Here is a 24,657-nt window from a genome sequence, read left to right on the forward strand (position 1 = left end):
ATAACTCTCAACTAATCAAGTTTAGCCTATGAGCCAAAATTCAAATATATCTCATCGGATTACTCCTCACAGAGAAAAGCTTCCACAAAAGCTCCTGTGGATTGAGCAATCTGTTTCAGCTCTGTGAGTTGGCCCTTAACTCCTTTATAAACAATGTGAAACTATCAAAAAGAGAATTCCAAAGCAGTTTAATAAATCATCACGTCTTCATCTGAAGTCATCTTTGGATAGGTTACAAACCTCTTCATTAATCTCCTCTTGGTGGCAGGCAAACAAACCTGGCTTAAGATGTGATTGGGATGTGTGGCAGTTTTAACAATTTTAGTCCAAGATTTCTCTGGAGGGTATCTTGATCAGTCATGCGTCAGAGGAGCGATGGTGACCCCAGACAGCTGGTATAAGCCATTGCTCTGGGGGTTCAAGGTTAGAGCGGACAATCAAGGGAATTCAAGGAAATTCTACACAAGGATTTTTAATAGCAAGTTAACCATATACCTAATGGTGGCTATCTTGAACCAAGAAACAAAATCTGGATAAATTCTATACACTACAACTCAAAAACCAAGCTAATTGACCAACAGGACTCCATCTGTCTTTACACTCATCACAATCCTCCTGCCTTGATTTCATACTTGATCAACATGTTCATCTATTCCTTTCACCTACATATACTTGCTTCTCCTGAAATCCCTCATTTCATGGGGTCTCAAACATCCCTTCTGACTATGTCAGATGATAACATGCTTATCATGTGGGGTGTGCTGTTTGTCCAGAGATTTAGATCAGAATTCTTGTGAGATATTTTCCAATAAACCCATTAAGAATTTTTTATAGAATCCCTACAGTGTGGAAACAGGCCCTTTGGCTCAATAAGTCCACACTAACCCACAGAGCATCCCACCCAGACCCAGCCCCCTATAACGCATCTAATCTACACATCCCTGAACAGTATGGGCAATTTAGCATGGCCAATCCACCTATGTTATTAGACACCTCTAGAACAGTTGGCACTTGAACCCAGGCCTCTGGGCTCAGCAGTAGGGACACTACCAATGCACCACAAGGACTCTCTCTATTCTGGCTTTATAGGTATTTTCCAATCAATCTCTCCAGAGAGATTATTACACACTTCTTCAGCAGATGTGACTTGAACCCTGCTCTTCTGGCTCAGAGATAGTGACTCTGCCACTGCACCACAAGATCCCTAGAATTCTTGCCTTTATATTCTGCTAAATCACTTGGAACCTGCTCCTTGTTCACTGTGAGTTGACCAAGTAATAACTGACTAAATTATTCATGGTGTTGTCATCTCTATCATGGATATAGTTTTATATCTACTGTTGTTGATAAAAGCATCGAGTTCTGGTTTCCATCTACATTAAGAATCCAGTGTTAGCTGCAGTGCCTTAGGCCTGAGTAGTTTTGTGATGAAAATTGTAACGTAGCAACAAGAAAGAAGTTGCAATTCAGGTCACAGGCTACAGAATGTGTTTGTCACTTCCAAAAATCTACTTTTCTTACAGCAAACCATAAAACCTCTTTACAAACATACAATTTATTGTTTCCATCAATAAAAGTCGTTTATGAAGGTGCTTTCAGTGTGACAGTAAAAGGAACACAATTTTTTTTTCTTACATTTCCTTTCCTACTATAAAATATAATTTAAAATAATTATCCCCTATGTTCAGCCAGCAATCTCGCAGTAGCCTATTGTCAAAACAAGGTGTAGAGGATAAATTAATAATTCCAAAGCAACAAGATTGTCACAGGTAATATTGTGAAATCTCATCTTTATTTTCTGTTCTTGTAGCCAAGTTCTTGCTACGAATCTACTGTAAGCAGCTTGCTTTATCAACACTCAATATTTCTCACTAGATCTTATCTATCTTTACCAGGTGGGGTCCACACTTATTGTGAATTGAATGCCCTACCCGCAACACAGTGAAGCAATGTTGCTGTCCTCTTTTATTGGCTCAGTATGTTTACTTGGTAAATAGAAAGGCCCTAAGCCATAAATTCCTGGTGCTGTGTCAGTGGACAACCTAGATCAAATGGTAAAACATGTGGATTAATTTTAATCCATGTGTGATGGCGGGGAGCGTTTAAGAGGAAATGCATTCATAGGACTAACGTTGAGATCCAGGTATTATTGACCACTTTCTCAAATCAGTCAAGGATGGGGAGGAGATTGGAGTACTGGGATGTGAAAAATCAGGAAATTCTTCCAGGCAAGAGGTGACTTTGAGAGGATCTTATGGTAAGGATGTGGGGTGCGATGGTTAGGGATAGGTCAGTTGAAGTCTATGGAATGGAAGTTGTCACTTACAGTCATAGAGTCATACAGCACAGAAACAGACCCTTTGGTCCAACTCGTCTATGCCGACCAAGTTTCCCAAACTAAACTAGTCCCACTTGCCTACATTTGGCCCATAAGCTTCTAAACCTTTACTATTCATGTACCTGTCCAAATATCTTGTAAATGTTATAACTGTACCTGCATCTACCACTTTCTCTGGCAATTCATCCCACATACGAGCCACCCTCTGTGTAAAAAAGTTGCCCTTCAGATCCCTTTCAAATCTTTCTCCTCTCACCTTAAAATTATGCCCCCTAGTTTTGAACTCCCCCACCCTAGAAAAATGACCTTTGCTTTTCACCTTTTCTATTCCCCTCATGATTTTGTAAACCTCTATAAGGTCATCCCCCAACCTCCTATGCTCCAGTGAAAAAAGTCCCAGCCTATCCAGCCTGTCCTTATATCTCAATCCCTCCAATCCCAGCAACATCCTGGTAAATCTTTTCTGAATATTTTCCAATTTAATAATATCCTTCCTATAGCAGGGCAACGAGAACTGTACACAGCACTCCAAAATTGGCCTCACAAATGTCCTATACAACCTCAACATGACATCCCAACTCTTATACTCAATAGTCTGAGCAATGAAGGCAAGTGTTCTAAATACCATCTTAACCAGCCTGTTTATCTGTGACACAACTTTCAAAGAATTGTGTACTTGATCTCAGATGCATGAATAGGAAAGGTTTAGAAGGATATGGGCCAAATGCAGGCAAATAAGATTAGTTTAGTTTGAGAAACTTGGTTGACATGGACGAGTTGAACTGAAAGATCTGTTTCCATGCTGTATGGCTCTATGAATATTTATATTAATGACTTGGATGATGAAGTGAATGTATTTTCCCTAAGTTTGTGGCTGACACAAAAATAGGTGGGAAGGCAAGAAGTGATATTGACATAGAGAGTCTACAGAGTCTACATACAAGATAAATGAGTGGTTTAAAACTTGGCACCCAATGTAAGAAAATATGTGGATATGTACTTTGGCAAGAAGAATAAAAGAACTGAATGTTATTTAATTAGGGAAAATAGCAAAAAGCTGTAGTACAGAGGGATTTGGGCATCCATATGCATGAATCACAAACAAAGAGCTAGCATCCAAGCTCAGTGGATAATCAGGAAGGCAAATGGAACATTGGCTTTTATTTCAAAGATAATGATGTGTATAAAAATAGGAGATATTGTTAAAACTATACAAGACACCCATCAGACCACACCTGGAATGCTATGAACAGTTTTGGTCCCCTTTTCTATGGAATAAACACTGGGGGCAATCCAGAGAAGGTACACTAGATTGATCCCGGGTATGGAGGGATTCTCTAATGGAGAAATTGCAAATGCACAGTTGAGAAATAAAAAAAAGGCTGCCAGTGTATACCTGGAGTGGTGGAGTAAGTTGTTGTTTTTCTATATGAGGAGGTGGGGTCTACTTGTGAGTGACATGAGGCCCTTCAAGGGGCAATTACATTAATGAAGCACTTACATAATACAAGTTAGAGACATCTGTAATCACAGAATTCTCCATGTGAACTGCACGTGGCCAAGTATGTCAAAGACAAATCCTGGCCTCAAGCAACCTTGACCATGTCATTGCTCAATCCAGATCAATCATAGTCATCTCAGTGAAGCAGAAATATTCACAGGTGACCTTTAAAGTATCACCTGCAGCCACAATACACAAAGCCAATCTAAAGTCTCATTACCTGTATAAGGGTGTAAACAGAGTTGATTTCTGCTGACCTTAAACTGCACTGCCTCACTTGGGGGATGTGAGGAGACAGGGAGAACCAGGTTTCAGTAATTCTACTAGACTTACCATCTCCTACAGTTTTTGCATGGCTTGTGTTTCATACATTAGAATAAGGCCAACTATGTCAAACGTCCATGTGCAGCCATTCCATGTCATATCTTCTCAGAGTCCTCCATGTCCCACTGTATGGAGGATTATGGAAATATCTCACTTCTGTTGAAAGGTGCTGTCTGAGGATTATTGATGAATTGCTGCAGTGCTTCTTGTAGATGGTCAAGTCAAGTCACTGTAGTCATACCAGACCAAAGGGCTGCTCTCTCATTACAGAGAGACAACTGTTTGTGATTTAACCTGAAGGCCACTTCAGGCAAAGGGATAGGTTGAGAAGGAGAGTCCTTCACAGTAACCTCAGCTGATGTGGGAATCGAACTCACCCTATCAGCATCACACTGTTTCGCAAACCAACCATCCAGCCAACTGAGCTAAACTGACCTCCTTGTAGATAGTACTCACTGCTGGTACTAAGTGTTCGTGGTGGAGGCAGTAAATGATGCTGGGTGTTGGAACTACTCTGATTCCATCAAGTGGGGAGCATTCCATCACACTCTTGACATGTCCTTTGCAGGTAGTGAACAGGTTTGGAAGTCAGGAAGTAAGTTACTTGCTGCAGGATTCCCAACCTCTTGCCTGCTCTTATAGATACAGCATTTCCATGGTTAGTCCAGTTCGGTTTCTAATCAATGATGATCCTTAGGATGTTAATGTCTAATTTTTGTTAAAATGCAACCCTATATCTCCTTGTAGAAAAGAAATTGTTTGTTAATACTTCTCTGAAGTGCTTTTTCTTTTGCTTTAAGCCAATACTACTACGTGGATTGATACCAGTTTGAAGTAACTCAGGTTTTGGTATCTGCATATCCACTGCCCTGAGACTGCTTGTTCCTTATCATTAAGTACGCTCTTCATCTCCTTTTTTACTGTTACATACCTTTATTTACATCTATTTTAATAGGTACTCAAATACATCTCTCTAGCGTGGTGTCTAAGACTTCTTCATTCATACACTCATATTAGACAGATGTCCAATTAGTATAAACGTACATAAGAGGAAACTGGGCAGGTATCTGAGGGAGAAGGGAATAGAAAGTAATAATGACAGATTTAGATAAGAAAATATAGGAGGAGGCTCAAGTGGACCTTTAAAGTCAGAAATGACTGATTAGGCTAAATGGCCTGATTCTGTGACCTATGTCCTAGTCAATCTTTTTTTAATGTTGCAATTGCTATACAAATTAAAATTGCTGTTGTTAATTGTAGGTTTATTTTGAAATAGAAAATGTTAAGGCCCCTTCTTGCAGACAAGATTATCAACTGAGAAAGGTTCCAGCTCTGTTCGCAAAATGTCTGTAGAGGAGAGATTGGGAGATCTAAAGGACACCATTTCCTTGCTTATGTCCTCTATATTTCTACCTACAAGCAATAAATAACTGTGTTAATTCCAGCAAATTGACAGTATTGTACTGGGAGTTGAGGGAATATCTTGTCTTCCTATCCTTTCCTTGCACTGTCACTACATTAGCTTAATCACAGGAAATTAGACAGTGCAGTCGGTAAAACATTGTGCCGTTAACCTCAGTAATTTGTGTTGAAGTCTGGCTCAGGCAGCCCGGATGAAAGACTCCTTAATTTAATAGCTGTTAAAAATATCTTTAGTGAACGTTATCAACTTGGCCCCTGGTTGAAATATGCACAGCACACTCTCATCATAATTCATCACTAATTGGAACATTTTACTGAAGCCAAAAAAGATAAAAAGTAGAATTTTAATCCCTTGTAGAATATTTGAATGGTACAGCCATTAGGTATTATTTGATAATTTGCTTTTTTGTGCACAATTTATAATATAATTAACAATAGCAACTAAGTTTCTACATTACAAATAAATTGGGTACATTTAAATATCATTTATTTGCAAGTAATAAATATGACTGCTAGTTTTTAAATTAAAAATAAATCATTTTTAAAACCAATTAAATGTTTATATTAAAAGAGGAAAACTTCACATTAAGTAAAAATGAACATATTGCAGGTCCATTCATTGAACTGTCTGAAAATATCTACACGTTATGGGTTTGAAAGAGATGTTAGGTACTCTAGGGGATGTAAATGCTGCCAAAGCTGCATAAGGCAATGCATGGACACACACACTTAGGTTTCAGTCAGACCTTGGAAAGCAGCATAATACAACAATGAATGAGTGTTAAAGGATGAGCAATAAACCTGTCTGAGCTGTGCTGTACAGAACATAAGGGTCTGAATCATTGGTGGATATGTTGGGAGTTTTTATTTTAATTTACAAAACGTATAAGACTTGGATTTTTAAAATCATTGCACCAAAACAAGATAGACACAGTCTCGCTTATGAGAAGGAACTCTTGTCTAATAATGAAAGACTCTTTTTGGAAAAACAGTCTTGTGTCATCTTCTTGGCGCTATAATGATCTTTTACCTGCTCATTTTGTTAGTCACCACCTTGAGGCATTTTTCATTTCTAGATAATAGATTCAGCCAAATCTGTGCTCTTTAGCTATCAGATTCTTTGCAATTTTAAAAGAATTTTTATATATTACATATTGTTGAGGAGCATTAAAAATAAACACGACATTAGTACACCTCAACTGAGAAAATGGACTTGTTGAAATTGGTAGCCAGATGACTAACAGCTTATTATGGCATTCTCATGACTGCAAATATTAATTCTGAGAGCTCTTTTTTTCTCTCAGTGCTCTTGGTATTATAGTACAGCTAGAACTATTTGGAATAATCCACCTTCTGAACATTTATGATTTCACTGCATTCTCCATGTTTTCATTATTTTCTCCTTCTAATTCTTCCATTCTTAATGGAATATTTCCTTACTTTAATTTTCCCTTATTGGAGTTGACACTAGACCTTGTTGTGACTATTTTCCAGGCATAAAATTGATGCAACACGAAGTTGATTTCAGAGACCTCAAAATGGCAGATTGGTTTTGTAGACGGCTGATATGGCTATGTGCTAATTAGGTGTTTTGCATTTGTTAATAAGGGGTTAAAAATATTTTAATTAAGCTGCTCAGACACCTCTGGGCATGTGGGACTTGAACTGGACTTCCAGCTTAGAGATAGGGACACTACCAATACACAACAATAGCCTCCGATATATCAGACAGGGAGCCAGTGAGACTACCAATGCAGAAATTATGGGTTTAATGCTTGTTTTTTCTAAGACTTATCTGGCAAATGGATTATCTTGAGCAGACCACATGTCGGATCTACTCTGATTGGTGTTGCCAGGTGTGGATGCAGACCAGCAAGCAGCAGTCAGTAAAATGCTACATTTTTGAGGGTTGACGTTGCTTTACAAGGAACAGCAGTGCAGGATCCTCCTGACCCCACAGGTCTCTGAGGACCAGGGCTGATCAGCCTTTGTACCCCTCTCCCCGTTGGAATGAGTCCATGGCTGCTTCCAGCAAGGCACTTAGCCCAAAAAACACATTCTAAAGCCTGATTTCAAGATTGAGAAATGTGCCAGTGTGCACAGTCCTTTTTGAGGACTCTCCAGCTCCCATTGTCTCCACCTTAGCTATCTTCCTGTCTTGTTAAATGCTTTATTTTTCCACATTGATTTCCTGCTCTTGGCTTCATCACTGGACATCAAATTGAGATCAATGAGTAATCATCATGGATTAGTCACTCATCAGTCAGGAGCTCCAGCTGTCATCGTGCTTCAGGCTGCAGGAGCAGAAAAACACTTTGCTATAGTGCTCTAGATATGAACTGAAACTATTTTTAGCTCTCTGCATCCTTGTTCTCTATGGATCATTAGCCATCCTGTAATACAGAAATGTAACATCATGAAAGTTAAAAAAGAACAACCCATAAGGTATTACATGGAATTTAACTCATTGAGCTTATTGCTTTCATTAATAGACCAGCATAAAATGATGACCCACTGTTGAGATTTTGACTTTGGAATTCTAAGATTCAGATATTCATACAGTTAACTATGTAGTCCCTGTCAGTTCAAATGCATGTCTTATATACATTGAATGTCCCTGCTTTCCCCTGACCACTTTATACTGTCACATGCATCATTCTAATTATTACATTCATTGATCCAATGACTCTTTTACATTAATGGGTTTATTAATATCTAAAATGTATGAATTTGTTAAATGATCTAAAGGATAACGTGTAGAGGCAAAAGTTTGTAATTTAGAAAGGCGTTATGTGACACGTTACGCTTGATGGGCCTGTTCTTGTGCTGTATTGTTCTTTATTCTTTTGTTGAGACATTGAATAAATGTTTTGACTTAGTGCTGAAAGCTAACTGCTTGTTGTGTTAGAATTAATGCATCTTCAGTCCGGCACAGACTATAGACTTAAGGAAGCCATTCAACTCATCAATATTTACAAAACATTGAGGATGCTACTGGGCCCATTGCATCTGTGTTGACTTTGAAAGAATTTTCCACTCAGAATTTCCTATTCTCCAAACCTTTTTATTATTAAATGCTTATATTCCAATATTTATCACCTCTTTTATAAGTTTTCGTATATTCTGCTTCCATCAGTGTTTCCAATCACTTATTCCATGTCTTAACAACCCTCTGCTTAAAATTATCCCTACTTGCTCACGGTAATGTAACTAGGTTACTAAGTTAATAGCCTGGTCACAAGAGGAGGTAGTGGTGTAGTGATAATGTCATTGGTCTAGGAATCCAGAACCTCAGATTAATGTTCTGGGGACATGGGTTTCTATCCCACCATGATAGATTGTGACATTTGAATTCAATTATTTAAAACAAAACAGTCAGAATAAAAGGTTAGCCTATTGATGCCCATGTTGATTGGCATAAAAACTAATTACCTTCAGGGAAGGAAATCTACTATCCTTACCTGGTCTGGCCTACATGCAATTCCAGATAAACAGTAATACAGTTGACCCTTAACTGCCCTCTGAAATGGACCAGCATGACATTCAGTTGTAGGCAAGCAGGAATTGGAAATAAATGCTAACCAGGCTAGTGATGCCCATATCCCATTAACAAATAAAAACAAAAGATAAATATGTTAGAATATAACTGCATTGGTGCAAAAGTCTTGTTCCTACAATTAAAGGAATCGTGGATGAACTAATATTTTACTTGCCTTCAAATTTGACCCTGTTATCTAATACTCTGCCCGTGACCATGTAGCCATCAAGGCAGAAGAGTTATATTTCTGTATGGGCATGACGTAGGATGAAAGTGCCAACCAGCAAAGCGAGGATGAATTAGTTAACAATGCACAACTTGCTCCACTGTATAATGTAGTGTTAGAAGAGCTGCTAATATTACCCTTGTTGAGATTGTAGTTTTAAAACTCATTTACCCTATTAAAAACTTGTGAATTTAAATACCTCTTTCAAATCTTCCCATAACATTCTCTACTCTAAGGTGAAAACAAAGTAAATTCACATCTTTTGCACTTGAATATAAGAATTCATATTTAATTGAAGTTAACTACAGAAATATGAGGATTGTTGGTATTGTTTGTATCAAATGGTAAGGAAAAGCTCTGCTGTTAGTTCCATCTCAAACCCTTGCCAAGGTTTAATTTTGTGAGGATAGAACTCAATGCTACAGGATGATACAGGCCCAGTCATTAACTGCCAACCAATCATTCCACAGTCCCTGGTCCACAGCAGACAGGGATCGGATCTTGAGCATGTTCTAACTAGGCCCTAGGCTTCTCCAAGTATAACCTGGAATATTCCCATTATTGCTTCAAATTACAGCAAAATCTTAAACATATCTCAAATTACAGAGTATAATTAAAAAGAATTGAAAGGAATATTAAAGAACATTACAAAAATTAGAATAGAAAAAAATAATTCCAGTTAGTGAGCAAGTACAGACTATACATTCAATAGTGGTCATTTTCATCTTCAGTTGACATAGCTGATCTCAGCCCATTGTTCTCCTATTCCTCCTCACATAAAATCCTATGTCTCGACAAGGGTTACCCTGTTGATTCTGTCAATATTCTTAGAATAACTGAATGATACAATACAAAGGAGGCCATTTGTACCATTGTGTCTTTGCTAACTCTTTGAAAGAGCTATCCAATTACTCCCATCTCTCAGCTCTTTCCTCATGGACCTAAGATTTTCTTTTCAAGCATTTATCCAATTCCCTTTTGAATGTTATTATTGAATACAACTCCAACACTTTTTCAGTCATTTGCATTCCAGATCACTACTTGCTCTGCGAAAACATATGCCTCAGATAGCCTCCGGGTCTTTCAATGATCAACTTAAATCATCCCAAAATAGACACTATTGCCACTAGAAACAGATTTTCCTCATTTACTCTACTAAAAACTTGTGAATTTAAATACCTCTTTCAAATATTCCCATAACATTCTCTACTCTAAGGTGAACAATCTACTCTTTTCCAGATTGTCCATGTAAGCTAAGTCCAACATTCTTTTACCAGAGCTCAGGAGAGGAGGATACACAAGGTGCTGATCACTGAGCCAAAGATTGAGGGAGGCCTGATTCTCTCCCATTCTTGTTACTGATAGGCTCCCTTTTGAACCTATCAACAGCAAACACAAGACAGGCCAGTGTGTGATTGGAAGAGCAGAGGTGGTACATGCTGATGGTAGGGTGATGTGGGTCCAATACAGTGTACATTTGAAAGGCTGGGGAAGGTGGTTCTGGAGTCAGGGTCAGAGAGTGCAACTTGCTGGAGTGTAAGGCAGGGGAAAACAGAGGGGAAGGTGTAACACAGAAACTGGGTGGGGGAGGGAGGCTATGAAAGAGAAGGATGTGAAGGAGGAAGAGGGAAAGAGTGAAAGGGAGGTTGTAAAAGTGGGGGCTAGAGAGAGAGACTGAAACAATTCATTACATCAATCTGGTCTCTTAAAAAGTTTTATTTCAAGCCACTATAGTCATATCTCTCCACTATCCCTGAAAAGATCATGTATGAAATCATTTATGAATTTACTGCAATGCAGCATTCTTTTATTGCTTGCTCTTTCAAGAATGCTATTAATTCTGGGGCTGAAATAATAGTCAAAGCTTTTCAATAACTCTTTAAAATTTGTCAAATTTTGAGTTCTGCTTGGTTTATCCTTGAGGTTAAATCTTCCGGGCAATACTTTTTCTAATGTCATAGCTCACTAATGTGATTAAGTATTTGTTTTTAAAAAAGATGTTTTTTAGGTGGTACAGTGGCTCGGTGATTAGCATTACTGCCTCAAAGCGCTAGAAATCAGGCTCCATTCCAGCCTTGGGTGACTGTCTGTGTGGAGTTTGTACATTCTCCCTGTGTCTGCGTGGGTTTCCTCCAGGTGCTCCGATTTCATCCCACAGTCCAAAGACGTGCGCGTTAGGTGGATCGGCCATGCTAGATTGCCCTGTAGTGTCCTAGGATGTGCAGCCTATGTGGATTAGCCATGGGAACTATGGGGTGATGGGGATTAAGTGGGTCTGGGTGAGATGTTCTTCAAAGGGTCAGTGCAGATGTGATGGGCTGCACTGTAGGAATTCTATAATGGTAGCCCTGATGTCAAGGGCAGTCACTCTCACCTCATCTCCTAGCAGAACCTGAACTGAGTGTCACTGAATAGGTTTTTGCTGAGCAAGTGCTGCTTGATAGCACTGTAGATGACACTTTCCATCACTTTACTGATGATGGAGAGTGAACTGATGGGATGGCAATTGGCCAGATTGAGTTTGTCCTTTTTTCGTATATGGGACATAAGTGGGAAATTTGTGACTTTGTTGGTTAGGTGTCACTGTTGCAGCTGTACTGAAACTGCATGGCTAGGGATACAGCAAGATCTGGATAACATGTCTTCAAAACTAAAGCCAGAATTTTGTCAGGGCCCATGGCATTTACAGCATCCAGTGCTGGCAGTACATTCTCACAGTTGGTGGTGCTTATTACACTCAGTCAAGTGTTAACTCTTTCAGAACCATATACAACACCCACCAACATGAAACTTCCAAAATCCCAACCACTGCACAGCGTTATCCTGTTGAATTTCCTCTCTCTATAAGTGCAATATGCTTTTGAATACAGTCCAGAACTTCCTTTTAAAGAGTGCAAATAGTTTTCAGCTACATACATTGCATTGGTAACTAATAAACCAGATCATCAGCCACCAGAGAATCTGTCCAATCAGTTATATAACTAGCGTTATAAACAGATTGTCTAAAAGAAATAGGGTTTTGCCAAAAAAAAGTGTGCTGTCTTACAAATTTATACTACTCTGCACATATTCTATATGCAACTGTGTGATGTTTTATGATTGAACAAAAATGAAGAGCAAAATGGCAAAGCGCAGTGAATGTATTCAATAAATAGCCACAAGTGTGCTAACTTGGTGATAGGTTTCATTTTTTTCCCCAAAAGGAATCATTTTAATCTATTTATCCAATATTGCGGGCACATAAAGGAAACATTGGGATATACTGTCATTAATAGCAGCTTAGGACTGGTGAATCCAATACCCTATTGATCGTTTGTAATTCTGTAAACTTAAAATAGATTCTGGAACAGTTAGATTTTCTTCTGTACAAAGATGCTGGAAATGTTGCTGATGACTTCCATTACTTTCAAAGATAGGTTGTTCAATACTGTTCTTACAGAGAGAAAATCCCTTTCAGACAATATTTTACACAAATTATCTTATAGAACTCTCTTGACACAACAGTCTTTCTAAGTCCATAAAATGAGCTGTGATATTGTCTGCAATGTAACATTGTGAATCTGATGTAGTCAATTCAAGGTTTACCCTGTTGAATTTCAGGTAACTTCAGGTAAAACTTTAGATAAGCTCCTGGAAAAGCTCTCACTAATTATATCCTCATTTCCAGAAATGCCTTCTACAAATTCTGTACCTTCACAGAGTCAAAGTTTCCACTTTGTGTGCATTTGGGATATTTTACCCAAGAAGCATTTAAAACTGTGCTTGACACATTTATCGTTCAAATTTCTAATAAAAATCACCTGAATAACTATAAATACAATATCTTCCATATTTTCTAAGAACCAGCTCAATTAGATAAAATAGTAGAACATGAGTGATTATTTTATTAAATATTTTTTAATTTTGCTGAAAGAAGGCACATTTTGTCAAAGCTTTTCATCTTGCACTCATCAGGATAGTGCATCTTGATATTGACTATGATCTTAAACTGATCTTCTAAAAGCTGAAAAAAATTTTGTTAGGACCTTTGCAGTCATCATCAGAAATATCGGAAGATTTTATTCTTCTTAACCCCTCAGAGCCCGAAACATGTAGAGCTTCAACAGTCTATCACTCTTTGACAGTTGTCTGCTGATCGATTAAAATTAAGATTGATTTTTTCTTTCAGTAATTGAAATTCAGACGGAACAAAGAATAAGAACAAAGAACAATTCAGCACAGGATAGGCCCTTCGGCCCTCCATGCCTGTGCCGCCACATTTTGCCCTTCCATACTAAAACAGGATCCGTATCGCTCTATTCCATTCCTATTCATGCACTTGTCCAGGTGCATCTTGAATGATGCTATTGTGTCTGCTTCCACCACCTCCTCTGGCAATGCGTTCCAGGCTCTCATCATTCTTTGTGTGAAAAACGCGCCTTGTACATCTCTTTTAAATTTCCCACCTCACACTTTGAACCTGTGTCCCCTAGTAATTGACCCCTCCACCATGGGAAAAAGCCTCATACTTTCCACTCTATCCATACTATTCACAATCTTATAAACTTCTATTAGGTCACCTCTTAACCCACTGTGTTCCAGTGAAAACAAACCCAGTCTATCCAACCTTTCTTCATAGCTAAAATCCCCCATACCAGGCAAAATCCTGGTAAACCTTTTATGTACCCTCTCCAAAGCATCCACATCTTGCTGGTAGTGTGGTGAATACAACTGTATGCAATGTCCAAGTTATGGCAATCCATGGTTGGATGGTTGCTTTCCATCTATCTTTTTCAGCTTGCGCACTCTAAATGCCAGACTAAGAATTGGCATCACAGTACAGTGTTTTATCAAATTTATATATTTGTTAACTTTAAAAATGACTCACATTTATTGTTGTGGTTTTAAAATTAGCTGTTAGTTTAGCTCATTCTTGCTGTGCCTTTAAAAGTTGTAGGCTGTTGGTAGCAGCTTTTTGCATGTACGTGGCATTTGTGTGGAGAAAGAAATGATGCCATCATGTGGGATGTCCTTTTAGAAAAGAAAATGATGAAATTGCCCAATGTTTGGATGCAAGTAAGGCCTCTTTATTGTATAGATCTTTGTTTGAATGCTTTTTAATCATAATTTTGATCCAGGAGTCCTTATTTAGGTCAGAGTTAACCTTCAGCATTTCTAAACTCCTGCATTATATTTTCTAATCTAGATCGGCAACAACTTTTCCTGTTTGTGTTTTTAAAGAGAGGGGTAGAGTTTTCACAGTGCTTCTATACAGTTTTGTAGCATTTACTTTTCATTGTAGCACTTCAATCTTGATTGTTAACTTTAGCTCTGAAATCAGGTAGGTGATAGGGAATGATGATTGTTAGAAGAAAGGTTTTTCACAACTACTTGCTGCTTTCACCTTTTCAGCATTTAGCATACACTTACTGCTACTGACTAGCTGTCATGACTTGCTTTCAGTAGCTTTTAGTGCCCACTTGCTGTCACCATGATACAGTTTGTGATTTACTATATGTTAGTCCACATAACATAGATCACAAATAGTTGATATCTTTGTACAGTAGAAAATCTAACTGCTTCAGAATCTATTTTAAGTTAACAGAATTACAAACGATCAGTAGGGTATTGGATTCATCAGTCTTAAACTACTATTAATGACAGCATATCCCAATGTTTCCTTCATGTGCCCACAATATTGGATAAATAGGTTAAAGTGATTCCTTTTGAAAATGAAATGAAACCTACGAACATGTTAGCACACTTGTGGCTATTTATTGAACACATTCACTGCACTTTGCCATTTTTCTCTTCATTTAAGTTCAATCATAAAACATCGTACAGTTGTATATAGAATATGTGCAGAGTAGTATAAATTTGTAAGACAACACAATGTTTTTTGGCAAAACCCTATTTCTTTTAGACAATCTCTTTATAACGCTAGTTATATAACTGATTGGACAGATTCTCTGGTGGCTGATGATCTGGTTTATTAGTTACCAATGCAATGTATGTAGCTGAAAACTATTTGCACTCTTTAAAAGGAAGCTCTAGACTGTATTCAAAAGCATATTGCACTTATAGAGAGAGGAAATTCAACAGGATAACGCTGTGCAGTGGTTGGGATTTTGGAAGTTTCATATTGGTGGGTGTTGTATATGGTTCTGAAAGAGTTAACACTTGGCTGAGTGTAATAAGCACCACCAACTGTGAAAATGTACTGCCAGCACTGGATGCTGTAAAGGCCATGGGCCCTGACAAAATTCTGGCTTTAGTTTTGAAGACATGTTATCCAGATCTTGCTGTATCCCTAGCCATGCAGTTTCAGTACAGCTGCAACAGTGACACCTAACCAACAAAGTCGCAAATTTCCCACTTATGTCCCATTTACAAAAAAAGGACAAACTCAACCTGGCCAATTACCATCCCATCAGTTTACGGTCCCGAACCGAAACATCAACTTTTCGGCTCCTCTGATGCTGCCTGGCCTGCTGTGTTCATTCAGCTCCACACTGTGTTATCTCTGACTCCAGCATCTGCAGTTCTTACTATCTCACAAATAGTTGATTCCTTGTTGGCACAGATACCCTGAAGTTTATTTACAACACCAACTATTTACAAGGTTACACCATCACAGACGCACATAAAGGTCTGTGTTCTGCGCTTATTGATATTATTGTGACTGTACATTACACACGTAACTGACTAACTATACAGCCTCCATTACAGAGACAGAGAGAGAGAGGGTGACCGGGAGAGACACTGAAGACAAGGTGAGTACCTTTATATCAGAATGTTGTATTTCATGTCTCTAAGATACAGTGCCTGAGTAGTCTGGAATCTTTGCAATTAAACCACAGTAAGTAGATAACCTTTTGTCTCATCTGTGTCAGAAATAGGAATTTTGCCAAAGATCAGAAGATCTGGGTCATAATATGTCTGGGAAAGTAGTAAGTCTTTATTTTTTAGCTCCTAAGGTATATCTACTGATACACATAACTTATTACATATGACTTATCATATACGTTGGGAATTATGCTATCAGTGTTGAAATGGTACAAACTATTTTCTTTCTCTTTTTCCTCAAGAGGATATTTTTCATGAATAAAATACATCTTCATAATTGGAGAGGAGAGAATAATATGACTGTCTAATAATCTCTGGCTGTGGTAAAAGAAACCTATAACAGTTATTTACTGAACACACTGTTATTTACTAAACATTCAGAGCAGAACAAATCTCAAACATCTTATTATGACCTAATGCAGAAATTGCTATGACCCCCAATATTTGGACTTTGGTTACTGAGATTTAGAAACAAACATTCCAAGATGAAACATGATCATATTATGCAAATGTTGCATTGCGAGATATTTGGTCCAACTAGTACAGTCTGTCTGACTGCTTCAGCTTTCTCACACTCTCCTGAGAATCCCTAGCACAGAGTTTAGGCACCAGACTTAGTAACAATATTAAAATCACCTTTTGAAGCTTTAAGAAAAGCTGTAGAAAATGTTTTGAACTCTCCTCAAACTCCAAAATCAACTTTAACAGCAAACAACAGCACTACCTGGGAAGCAGACTTTCTCGGGACCAGTCCCTGGGAGGACACCCTTGACGAGCAGGTGGGTGACATTGTACCACTTGAGGACGTTGATCCTTTGCTGCTGTCCATGAACCATGAGAAAGGCACAAACTGTGGCACTGCAGACTTGGCAGAGGCCAAGATACTGATTGGACTTTCAAAAGACTCCCTACAAGCAGGAATGCATGAGAGTCAGGATAAAGACTTTTATCAAAGCGTAACGGACAATACAATAGCAATTTCTTTCTTGTCAGTTTAAAATGTTTGAAAATGATGAATAATCAATTCCAAAGGCACTTCCATAGTCCTCCGAAAAACTCATAATGGAAATACCACTCTGTGTATAGGCCTCAGTGCAACATGGATGCATATAGTGAGATTGTAGATTACATATAGCAGATATGCCCCTGTTAAATGCTGAAAGTACTGTAACCTTTATTAATTGCTTGCTCTACCTGGCACATCTCCTTCAATGACGTGTCATGTACACATTCAGGTCCCCCTGCTCCCAGATCCTTTTACAATTCTATCCCTTATTTTATCTTGTTTTTTCGTGTTCTTCCTACCAAAATGCCTCATCTCACACTTCTCTGCATTGAACTTCATCAACCACTGATCCACCCACTTCACCAACTTGGTAATGGATTTTGAAATACTACATTGTCCTTAGAATTTATAATGCTTCCAAGTTTTGTATCATCTGCAAAATTTAACATTTTCCCTGTACACTAAGATCCTGATCATTAATATATATTAGAAAAATGAACAGTCCCAATGTATCGACCAGTGGAGAACTACAAACCTTTCTCTGGCCTGAAAAATACTCACTGACGATTACTCTCTGAATCATATCAATCAGAGAATTTTACATCCATGTTGCTAATTCTATTTTATTCCATAAGTTATAACTTTTCTCACAAGTCTGTAGTGTGGCCCAGGAACAAATGACTTCTGGAAGTCCATGTACACCACATCAATATTTCCCTCATTGACCCTTTCTGTTACCTCTTCAAAAACATCCAACAAGTTCAATATGATTTCTCCTTTAGATATTTGTGTTAGTTCTTCCTAAATAACCCATGATCCCCCCCCCCCATGTAACTACTAATTCTAGCTCAAATAATTGTTTTTAAAAGCTTTCCCACCACTGAAGTTAAACTGATCAGTTTGCAATTGCTGGGCTTATCCTTGTAAAATTTGTTTGAACAGGAGTATGACATTTGTGATTTTTCAGACTTCTCAAACCTCCCTTGAAACCTGGGAAAACAGAACAGTTATGGCCAGTGTCCTTTTAATTTCCACGCTCTCTTCCATCAATGTACTTGGATATAACCCATCCTGTCCCAGTGCCTTGTCAACTTTAAATCCCAACATCCTTCTAGCACTTCTTCCTTAACAATTCTGAACCCCTCCATTGACAAATATTCCTCTCTGCTACCATGGCTTGGGTAGCATCTACCTCTTTGGCAAACACAGACATAAAGTAGTTGTTTAATGCCTTAGCCATGCCACCTGCCTCCAGCTGCAAATCCCCTTTTTGGTCCCAAAACTTACACCTTTTTCAATTCTTTTACTATATATATGCCTATAGGAGACTTCATGTTGGCGGCTACTCTTTTCTCATTATTCCTCTTTGTATTTCTAATATACCTTTTCACTCCTTCCCACCCCAAAGCTTCCAATTTCCTCTTTGTTCTCAATTGTATTTTTGAGATTGACACCTGTCATAAGCACACTGTCTTTCCTTTGTCTTAATTTCTATCTGCTTTGTCATCCAAGATGCTCTAGATTTGTTTGTCCTACCTTTACCTTGTCAGAGAATACACCTTGACCTTCCCAGAACCATCTCCTCTGTGAATGTAGCCTATTGCTCAGTTTTTCATTCCGATCATTCCGATCTGTCCTACCCATCTCCTTTCTTCCTCCATTGAAATTGACTCTCTCCCAATTGTTTTGTTCTTACTCTGGATTGACCACTGTTGTTCTCCACCATCATCCCAAACCTTACAATACAATGATCATTGTCACCTAAATATTCTTGCACTGTAATTTGATCAACTTGGCCCACCTCATTTCCAGGTCCATCAGTGCATCCTTTCTTTATTGAATTGGGACCAAACTGCTGCAGGAAATTCTCCTGAACACAATCTAGGATCAATATCAGCATCCTACCATAAATTTGGGTTATTAAAGTCCCCATTATAACTATTCTGTGAAATTGACATATCTCTGTAATTTCCTGCAGATTTGTTCCTCTACATCTTCACTAGTAGTTGGCAATCTATTTAAGAAAAAAGGTAAAGTTGCCACAATCTTACCAGACCATAGGGCTGCTCTCGCATTTGAGAGAGATGACTGGTTTAACTTGACAGTCACCATGTCTCAGGGAAGGGGAGAGATTGAGAAGGAGAGTCCTTCATAGTGACCTCAACCAGTGAAGGAAATGAACCCATGCTACTGGCACCACTCTGCATCACAAACCATCTACCGAGCCAGCTGAGCTAACCAACCCCCATGATAGTCTATAGACTACACCGAGCAATGTAATTGCACCTTGTTGTTCCTTAGCTTGAGTCAAATTGATTCTGACCTTGAACTCTCTTTCTCTAGCATTATGATGTTCTCCTTAACCAACATGGTGATCCTTCCTTCCTCTTTCTGTCTTTTCTGAACAGACTGCACCCAGCATTTTCTGTTTTTGTTTCAGACTTCCAGCATCCACAAAATTCCATGAAGAAAATGGAGTTAGCGGCAGATCAGCCATGATGCAATTGCATGGCAGAGTGAGTTGAGGGGCTAAGTGGCCTCCTCCTGTTCCTATTATTGCTGTGTTATTGCTAGAGAAGAAATATTGGAAACAGAGAAGATAAGCTTATAGCAAAGATGAACGTATTAAGGGGAGTGCCATACTGAATGCATTAAGATTTACTTTAGAAAGTTTACAGATATTTAAATGTTAAAATGAAAGGAGTGTGGTAGCTTCAGTGCATTTGTGGATTTCAATACCATTTCATTGAGGATCCCATCCCAGAAACAACGCATTAGCTTGCAAATCAATACATTTAGAATCCACTCCAATAATCTTTATGAGCCATGCATTCTGCATTCACAAGGCAAAGCTGTCATATAATCATATCTATCTATATGCTTAGAAACCCTGAAAATTCAAAGATAGGCAAAAAATTACTTGATTGAATTTAACAATTTTAAACCATCACCTTTTATTGTTTCATAGCTGTGAATCGAAATGAAACCTTAAAGCTGACTTCCAATAAAGACTTCCATCTAAACATTAGCCCTTTCCAATCACTTTTAGATGTTGTTTCTTTTGCACTGCAATTTCAAAAATATCTATTTTTAACACTTTGAACCATGAGGCTAGAAATGACTGCTGGTAATGGATAAGCCTGAATAGGTTAACTTCACATCCTCCTGTCTAGTTCTTGAATAGAGGTGTCACTTTATTTCAGGTTGTCAATCAAGCAAATTCGTTGGTGGATAGGATGGGGGAATGTTAAAAATCAATCCAATTGGTTTGACTTTGAATGTCCCCCATGCTATCCACCAACAGATTTGGTTGACTGGCAGTCTAAAATCACAGCAGGAAAGTAAGCTGCTACGTTTGTTGAATGATCAATGAATTGGCACAGTTTCAAACACTGGTTGATCTATTTATTTGATGATATTTCATCTTTTTGACAGAAATAGTTTCAATTCACCTTGTTGCCTCCAGTAATATTATTTAGTTCTTCAAATTATTCTTCCCTTTGATGAATTAATTCTTTTTTATTATTAATTCTGTTTAATATTAATCTGGTGGCAGAATGCAACATAATGCTGTATATCTTGGATTTCAACAGATTTTCACTTTTGTTCTGTTATGCTGTACAATAGAATAATTAAGAACTTGAAACTTTACAAATAAGATATTCTACACAAGGAAGAAGCAAGTATAATGGTGTCATTTACCCTGGAGATTGAGCTGTTCACATTTATGGAGCTTAAGACAGATATGTGGGATTGTAATTCCTGAAGACATTACCAGGAATTGCAATTTCTCTTTCCAGATTCTGATAGAGTTGCACTTCATTTTCAACATTTTTGTTCTTAATTCACAGCATCACATGCAAGATTTTTTACCCAACTTTAAATATACTCTATTTACCAGAAATGCACGGTAAATGGAAAACTTGAAAGGATGAATGCTTTTTCAGTATATGAGATTGAAATGCTGATTCTCTCATTCCTTTTACGTTTGTAGCATGTAAACATTAGGAACATGACAATGAAGACGTCTATTCTGCATTAGGTTCCCATTCTGCTGTTAGTAAGATAGGATTGCCAAACCTATAATTTTGCTTATGTTCAAACTTCAATTGAAGATTAATCTCCAAACTAATTCTGTGAGCTACCTAGGACAAATATCATTGAAGCAATGTGTGCTTTTCTTTTACATTTTCTTTTCGTTCTTTTGCTTATTTCATATATAGGGAGGGGACTAAGGCAAACTGACAATCAAGGATCACTTAATTGGCTATAGAGTTTGTTTCCCACTGATATGGGAAGGTGGGTTGATCTAAGGATTCACACATCGATTGATCAATGATGGGAGTGAAGAACAGGACAGTTGGATGTTAAAGTTCATGGAGTGAAACTACCCCAAGCAAGGATCTTGTGTCATTCTGTGACCTTGACATTCCTTATATGTCAGAAACTATCACAGTTCATGAAATAAAAGTTTGATTTTACCTGCTACCAGTAGACAGTCTGTTAGCTGTCTTCTCTGCTTTCCTTCCTTTTGAGGAGGAGGCTCTTCTTAACTGTACCCTGTAAATGGTGCAATTATTTATTACAAGACCAAAGCATCGTCATTTTATTCTCTCAAAGTCTATTAGTGATTTTTTTTTTTACAAACTATTAGAAATATCGCTTCCATTTGATTGAGTTTGATTTTTCCAAAAGTATGGGATCATGGAAATGCACAGCACAGATGGATATCACTCAGTTCATTCTACATATGCTGGCTGTTCCAAAGTGAGATTTAATTTACCCATTTACATGCTCTTTCCTCATAGCCCTTCAAGTATTTCCTTCATGTATATACACAATTCTTTTCAAAGTTCCTCTTGAATTTGATTTCACCAACGTTTCAGACTGTAAATTCCAGATCATGCCAACTTGCAACCTAATTGCCACCTCTTTTTGCAATCGTGTTAATTCTGATTTCTGATCTTTTGGCCAATGGATCCAGTTGTTCCTTATTTATCCTTCTAAAACTGTTCCTCATTTTGAGCATCTCTATCAATCACCTGTTAACTGATTCTGCTTGAAAGTGAACAACTGCAGCTTCTCTGATCTTTCCAAATAGGAAGCCTCTTGTCCTGGTCCAATATGTAAATCCTTCTACACACATTTTAAGATCTTGATGTCCTTACTGAACTGCAGTAGCCAGAATTGAACATAGTACTGCAGCTCAGGCCCAACCAATGTTAATAAAGATTTTGCAGAACTTCCTTATTTTTAAACTCTGATGGATTCTGCCGTTGTTTTGATTATAGACTGACAATCAACAATCAAGCAATTAGCTAGAATCTCTAGCAGTTTACTGTCTATACCAATATTTGGTTTTAAATCCTATTTTCACAATGTGACAGATGGATTGTATGTATTTACAGTCTAGGTTGATGCTGTCTCATCTGTGGCATTGGATAAAACCTCTACCAATAAAGCCAAAAATCCCATTTTGTTGTAAAAAAGGCTCACCCAAGGCTCACCTATTTTAGATGTTGATTAAACAAATTGATAAAAGACTTTTAAAAGAAGAAAACAATTGAATGCTGGCTGTGAAATTCTTGCAGGTGTGAAAGGTACTATGTAAATATAAGTCATTTCTTTCCTTTTGGAGTCTTAACTTGTGTTGGACAGAATCTTGTGCCACTCACAGCTGCCTTGGCCAATGGCTGGACAGCCAGTGAGACCTCCATGATGCTTCTTTCTGGGAAGATCTGCCAGTATATGCCAAGCAGGCAGCTGATGGGCTACCACAGGGCCTTTTTCCAAGATCAAGACCCCAGAGGCAGAAGGCTTGAGATTTGTCAGTCATAGGTTTGAACATCAGGGCCAACAGAGCACAGTAGCTGGTTAAGAATGATAAGACCTAGGCCAGAGGTGAGTGATGTCAGGAGGAGGTTCACAGGGTAGTGGGTAGGCCTGCCCAATTCTGGCACAAATCCAGCTGCAGCCCACATTGCTCAGACCCTTACAAGTATATAGATAGTGGAAGATTCAGTAAATAGATTGTCAAAAATCTACATTTCCTGTCAGGACAATAACCGTCAAGTAATGCTGAAAAGTAAATTCCATCGGTGATTGACTTTTCGAATTGCTACCACAGCACTGTGATGCTACGAATAAATGTCGCTGATCCATGTGATTGTTAAAGAGTAGCATCTGACCCAAGCCCTGACATTGAGGCTTCCTGTCATGTAATATTGAGCTGATTATAGTTAACAGGCACGAATGCAAATCCGAAGCACCTTGTGTTTCAAAGCTAATGTGGTTAGTAAAATCAATAAAATCCAAGTAAACAGTGTGTATTTGGGAAAGCAGCGAATGTGTGCAAAATTAATTCAGGGCATTCATCTCCAGTTGAAGACAAGTCTCAGCAAAAATCACTTATTCAAGAAGAACTAAGAATTGTTTTAAGGTGTTGTATCAGGCCTTGAAATGTAAGTCAGAAACCTGGACGACAGCAAAAAGAGCGGAACATGCAGTGGATATGAATAAGTTGCAGCTGCTAAAATGAGTATGCACAGAGTGAAGAAGAGGATCAAATTCATGACCGAGTATATCAGGGGCTCCATGCAGATTGTGGGAGCCCTGAATAAAGTAACTAAGGGCCGATTCAAATTGCGTGGTAATCGGCTGTGGAGAGAGCAAGAGAGAAATGTGGTGAGGTTACTGATGGAGATGGGACAGGAAGACAAATGTCTAAATGCCAGATGGAAAGATATGACAGCCTGTGAATTAAACAAATTGGGATTGGAAAAAGAGTTACTGGCTGATAGGAGAAGATGGACGAGATTGATCAAAAAGCATTCTTGTGACCCAAAGCAAAGTGGGAGAAGCAGAAATAAGGAATATTGCCCTTTAATGGTTTGGTTTTTGTAGACAACATTTGGAACTACCACTGGTCTGTTCTTCAATCTTGGTTGAAAATAAATTAAGCAGCTTAAATTGAAATTAAAATAATAAGGTTATATTATAACATGATTATATTGTAACATAGCAGTTAACATAGGTATGTTAACAGGGCTGCATTTTGGAAATTAATTACAGATGGAGTGGAAACTGGAATGCAGATTCACTCCTGTTTACTTAAACTCTACCACCAAGAAGAAATTTCTTCTCTAAATCTTTAACTGTACTATTTCATTCTTGATCAGCAACATTAAGAATGCCTCTGTATGGTCTGATGGTATCTATTGTCTTGTGAATAGATTGGTTTGCCATTTTCCATTTCAACTCCTTGCCCAATATTGAAGCATCATTAAACTGCATTCTGGTTAAGTGGTTCATTAATTGCTTCAGGAGTAATGAAGGGTCATTATTTAGGCATTAAAAAATATTGAAAAATACTTTTTTGATTAAACTTACTAAATTGGAAAGTCCGTCAATAAAAAGTCTTGCCTTCTGACTAGAATATGTATGTGAAACAAGACAGAAAAATGTTTCAGACCATAAA

General features: G+C 38.1%; 1 protein-coding gene across 1 annotated transcript in view; it reads right to left on the reverse strand.

The window, feature by feature from the left end:
* samd14 (sterile alpha motif domain containing 14) overlaps nucleotides 1-24,657 on the reverse strand; it is a 158,891-nt gene that overhangs the window by 25,811 nt on the left and 108,423 nt on the right. The window contains exons 5-6 of the mRNA XM_048614501.1: nucleotides 21,663-21,740; nucleotides 16,899-17,082 (exon numbers count right to left, since the gene is read on the reverse strand). Of these exons, the coding sequence (XP_048470458.1) occupies nucleotides 16,899-17,082; nucleotides 21,663-21,740 (262 nt within the window). The remainder of the gene's footprint in view (nucleotides 1-16,898; nucleotides 17,083-21,662; nucleotides 21,741-24,657) is intronic.

Source organism: Rhincodon typus, chromosome 30 (assembly GCF_021869965.1).
Source record: "Rhincodon typus isolate 14 chromosome 30, sRhiTyp1.1, whole genome shotgun sequence".
In the NCBI taxonomy this organism is placed as follows: domain Eukaryota; kingdom Metazoa; phylum Chordata; class Chondrichthyes; order Orectolobiformes; family Rhincodontidae; genus Rhincodon; species Rhincodon typus.